Source organism: Pundamilia nyererei, unplaced genomic scaffold (assembly GCF_000239375.1).
Source record: "Pundamilia nyererei isolate P.nyererei 1_Seehausen unplaced genomic scaffold, PunNye1.0 scaffold00323, whole genome shotgun sequence".
Taxonomy (NCBI): Eukaryota; Metazoa; Chordata; class Actinopteri; order Cichliformes; family Cichlidae; genus Pundamilia; species Pundamilia nyererei.
In genome coordinates, this window is record NW_005187724.1 from 58,742 (window position 1) to 64,226 (window position 5,485).

At 37.8% G+C, this 5,485-nt stretch overlaps 2 protein-coding genes across 2 annotated transcripts in view; one reads left to right on the forward strand and one right to left on the reverse strand.

Moving 5' to 3' along the window:
* LOC106456508 (lysophosphatidic acid receptor 6-like) overlaps positions 1-77 on the reverse strand; it is a 16,030-nt gene extending 15,953 nt beyond the window's left edge. Inside the window, exon 1 of the mRNA XM_013915554.1 lies at positions 62-77. Within this exon, the coding sequence (XP_013771008.1) occupies positions 62-77 (16 nt within the window). The remainder of the gene's footprint in view (positions 1-61) is intronic.
* Positions 78-82: 5 nt separating this feature from the next.
* prss16 (serine protease 16) lies at positions 83-5,029 on the forward strand (the record flags this gene model as incomplete). Its single annotated transcript, XM_005751722.1, has 4 exons — positions 83-143; positions 772-947; positions 2,654-2,753; positions 4,944-5,029. Coding segments are annotated over exons 1-4 (423 nt in total), but the record flags the coding sequence as incomplete, so codon positions are not given.
* Between the last annotated feature and the right edge of the window lie 456 nt (positions 5,030-5,485).

Genomic DNA, 5,485 nt, shown 5'->3' on the forward strand with positions numbered 1-5,485 from the left:
ACACACAGGAGCCCTTCAGGGACTATATATGGGACCCACAGAGTGACGTCTTGTGTGTTACAGAGTGGATATAGCATTTAAGATGAATTTCTTAACATTGCGCTGTCTCCTTCCTCTGCTACTTTTAAACTTTGTTTATTCTGGTGAGTTAATGAAAATTCCACTAAATGTGATACTTTAGATCTTGATATAAAGTACTGTGCACAGGCCTTGACCAATTCCTTATTGCTTCATAATTTCCTAGGGAATTAAGAAATAACTGCTTATTAAAATGTTTAAAATGTATACAATATAGTATATAAGGCAAAAACAGGGTTTTTTACAATTCTATGAATTTATTCTTCAACACAGCTTGAACCCTCTTGGTCAAACTTTTTTGTAATTTCTTTAAATAGTCTTCAGGAATATTTCTCCAGACTTCTTGAATGTCATTCAAAGCTCTTTTTGGATGTTTCTGCCTTTTGCTCTGTTCTCTGTCAAGATGATCCCACGCTGGGCAGTCCATGACAGACAAATTTGGATTCATTCATCATCTTCAGTCACATGAGGATCAATCAGTTGTTTAGATAAAACAAAATATGGTTCACCTGTTCATATCACTAATCTGGCCAACAGAGCTAGGACGGTGCCAAGTTCTCCATTATTTTGCATAAATTATGTTTAGCTTATGATTTAGATTACAAACTATTCAAGTTTCGATTCATTAATTTAAGCAGTTTCACAGTTGTTTTTCTGTCCTATGTTTTTTTGTTTGTTGTTTTTTGCTAACAGGACAGATTCTGAGGATGATCAAGAGGCGTGCACGTGACAACCAGCTTCAGAAAAACAAGCAGCTTCTCCTGAAGCTCACAGTCAGTCTTCATCAGCCTCTCCACCACGTGAAGGAGGGTTGGATTGTCCAGCCCCTGGACCATTTCAACCAACAAAATAGCAACACCTTCCCTCAGGTAGAGGAACGCTGAGCAATGCTTTAATGCTTCACACCCCTGCCTGCACGTAAAGGTTATTCACTTAAAGGCAGTTAAAAGAAAAAGACTTAATGAGGGTTTTTTTTATAAAAACAACAAAACTTTTATGTAACTGAAAAATATATAAAATAATCATATGTGGAAAAAGGAAATTTTGCTATTGCTCTAGCAAAAATAACTTCTTACAGGTGTTTTGTAATGACTTTTTTGACATCTTTGATTCCCACGTGGATTCACATCTGAGTTTTTCACTGAATTTGGCAGCGTGTTTAGAATCTTTATCATTACAAAAGGTTCAGCTCAAACCTTCAGATAAACAACCGTATTATTTTCAAGCACTCGTTGACTTGATGCAGAAGAACATTTCCACCACAGTGCTTCATAGTTGGTTCTTCTCCCAAAATGCTATTTTTAGTATGCAGCAAACACATTTCCCTTCAGAGCACATCATTTCATAACGCCTGCTTTGTATGTGTAAAATTTGCATTTTTAGGTATCACCATTTGCAAGAGTTATTTACAGGTTCTCTGATAATATTTTGTGGTTCTTGAGAATTTCTATTTCAGGTTGTCTTTTCTCGCGCTGAATTTGCTGAAGCAGCCAGTCCAAGTCCAGACCAACTTCAAGTTTTGTTTCCTTTGTTTGAAATTTAGAAATCATTTTTTATTCTCTGTTAGACTAATAAGCTCAAGCTTGTCTTTGAAGGCCTCAGAGAGCTTCTTCCAACTTTGGCATGACATTTAAACAGACAAAATAATAGAGCATGCCAGAGGTTTGATCAAAGATAGAGTCTGCCTGTCACTCCCTTAGGAGCATCTCGTCCCCTTTTTTAATATTTTGGATTTGAAATGGTGTGGTTATGTTATTAGGGATTTTTTTTAAAAGATAATGAAGAATATTACGAAATGTTAGTTTTTGATGTTATTTCCGTATATCGTCTTATCTTATCTGTAGGCATTGCATCAAAGAGAATCAAATGTCGGCTTGGCTAAATATGGACGATATCCATTTTCTACTTTTTAAATATGACTCTAAATTTACATTTCACTTCTGGGCACAGACCTCTCCAGTGCGAGTGCATGGTGCTGATAATTAAAGGCTTGATGTTTGAGAGGTCTTTGAAAATCTATGTTAACGATAAGAGAACTCTTCCATCAGTCAGATCCTGTGAACCAAAAGGAGGCCATAATTTATTTAAAGCACTGGAGAAGATGCCATCGTGTGATATTTCTGAAGACTGCTTGGATTGCAGTGACGCTGATAAAACAGATGCCCTGTCAGCTCAAATCGCAAAATAGGCTGCGTGCAGCAGAGCAAGTGTCCCGTCCCACTGAACCCTGCTGCTTTCACTTTGTTGTGGAGATAAGAGCTAAACTGAGTTGCTGTGGTTCTTAAGAAGCAGAGAGTGAGCGGTCCATTCAGAGAAATGTAGACTAGATGAACCTTTTTCATCACTCCTGATTCAGCAGGGAGTGACAGGGTGGCGTTTCCTAACAGCATGAACTGAAATGTTCGGCCTCATTTAGCTCGTGCAGCCATTTGAGGCTGCCAATGTGCAAATTTGCCCACTCCAGCATCAAGTAAAGGATTATTCAGAGCAAGTCCTTGAATGTGCACTGCTGCCGGTTTGGGCGAGCATAAATAAAGCATGTCTTTCTTCTTGTACTTTTCTCAATGTCCTCCAGAGGTTCTTTGTGAATGAGGCATACTGGCAGCATCCTGATGGCCCGGTGTTTCTCTACATTGGGGGAGAAGGGCCCCTCGTTGAGTATGATGTTCTGACAGGTAGTGTAAAATACAGCACATATCGTCACCTGTTTGTGCCTTTCACAGATCTGAACTGGCAACATAATGAATTAAGAATCAAACTTTGGAGGTAAAGTGATGCTCATCTGCGAGTATATCTGTGTTTTGTCTTTTTTGTACCCTAAAACTTGTTTTGTAAGTACCCGTAATCCCCCAAAGAAGCGTGTATAAGAGACATAGGAAAAAGTAGATGTTGGTACTGGGTTACAATTTTAAAACACACAGACACAGTGCTTCTATACTAAATTCACCTGTTATCATACTTTACTGCTAAAAATATACTGTGGAACAATTTTGTAATATACAGTAGATCACTAATCATTAATATTACGTAGATTGTTGTTTAACAAGGACAAAACTTTAAAGAAGACCTATTATATATTAATAGAGTCACTTTGCAAGCTCTTTGAACTCCTCCTCCCTTCCCCTTTTCGTCAATTTTTCCTATAAGCAACCTTTCTTCTGATTGGCTTCCCCACATAAACAGAATACTTGAAAAGCTGGTAAGCAGAGCTTCTGTACTCATATAGCCAGAAAGTGTGTTGCAGAGATCGTCATATTAATGATATCCCATGTCACTAATACTCTGCACATTGCCACTCCCTCACGTTCTCTAACATCTTCCTGATCTGCTCGCCTCACCACCATGGGCTTTCAGCCGATTGGCCCCTTGTCGTTGTAACTCTCTCCACATTTGCGACACTGGTTCTCTCCCTATCTTTAAAGCAAGCCTTAAAACAGACTTTTTAAAAACTTGCTTTTTCTGTTTAATTTTAATTTTATGAACCACTGATGTTTAATTCAGTCAGTTTGTCAGTTTGTCCATACTGTGATTTTGTTATTTAATTGCTTTTACCATTGAGTGTCTTGAAAGGTGTATATAAATAAAATGCATACTTTTTATTATAGTTATCCCTTTTCTATGACATCATACAGATCCAATCACAGAAAAAAATGTCTAATACTGAGGATTTAGATCAGTCTGAAGCCTGTGAGCTTTATCCTCACAGCGATTACTACAACTTATACACTGACCTAATTTTTATAAACACCGGCCGTGTTTAATATGAGCACAGACAGCAGTCACAGTGCATTTATGACAGAAAATAAGGAAAGTGATTAATAGGTCCAGCAAGGTCAGGGAGGAGGCTGTATTTGAATGGCTATAGCTATTAACTACATGTAGATGTTGGTTTTTATAAATCATTAGTTCATTATTTTGATAATAGTTTAGATCATTTAGGATTTTTCTAAGCACAATGCCAAAATGATGGTTGACAAGAAATTATACTTATTTTCACAGCTAATTCAACGCTATCATTTTGATATTTTCTTGTTTTTCACATTGTATGGCAGTACAGGCTCAGTCATCACCGTCACCATTCATATATCAAGAAGATTATAGATGAAAAGCCTTTCTGATGGCACCACTGTCATATTTTAATGAAAAAAATATATATATCGAGAGTTCATTCATTCGTGTTTTCTGAAATTTGTCTTCAAATGTGCAAACAGTCTAGCCCCAGAGCCTCTTTCAAGAAATGACCAAAGAGAAGAAGAATCGTTAGGAGAATAGTAAACAGGAAGTGTAAAATATCACAGCAATATGGAGAAGATCAGCATTCTCTGTAAAAGCCTGTTATCTATAAATACACTTCCACCCGAAATCAAATTAATTACAGACCTTAAATCTTTCACGGTAAAGGTCAAAGTTCGTAAAAAAGCACAGAGCTGCAGCTATTTCAATTAATTCGAATTTCATAATTATTCATATTTTCTAGGAATCATGTTATAATCAATGCGTCTCTGTATGTCTTTTGTTAGATTTCTACATTTTGTGTCCAGTTAGTGTATATTTAACATAGTTTTGTATCTACAGTACATCGTGGTTCTATGTGATTGAATATTATAAACTTTTATTTATTAAACTGCATCATCTTGTTTGTATAAAATTGATCAATAGTGCAAATAGTCATTAGTTACCACTTAATAGTTTCCATATTTTTGCTCAGACCGTAGCAGGACAGTGTAGCTGGACACATGACACTTTGTAACTTTTTAAAGTTACACTCACTTTTAAGCCTCTCGTGTACCGTACCTGCATCTCTAAAAAAAATATTAGGGCTTGCTTCAAAATGAATCTTATCTGCTTTGAACATGTTTTCCCAGGTCACCATAGTGACATGGCTGAAGAGCACGGTGCTCTACTTCTGGCTCTGGAGCATCGTTTCTATGGTGACAGCATTAACCCTGATGGCCTCAAAACAGAGAACCTGGCAGACCTAAGCAGCCAGCAGGCGTTAGTGCTGACTCTCTACCAGTGTGTGTGTGTGTGTGTGTGTGTGTGTGTGTGTGTGTGTGTGTGTGTGTGTGTGTGTGTGTGTGTGCGCGCTTGTGTATTCGTGGACGCTGTTTTGCATGGCAGTTATGAACATACCATTGTACAGGATGTGTGTGTGTCTGTGCAGCTGCCTGAGGATAAAGACTGTACTCATCTTATTGTTGTCTCTACAGTTTGTATCCACTGTTTGAATTGCCAGTAAATCTCCCTGCAGAGAGTGTGTATGCACACATACATCTATGTGTAAGAGAGAGAAGGCTCAGAAGGTGGATTTAGTTGCTATTATAATGCTTGTCCAGCCGCGTAGCGCCATTGTATGTGACAGTGTTTCTGTTTGTAATCTCCTACCTGACCGCGGCTAACAGGCTGC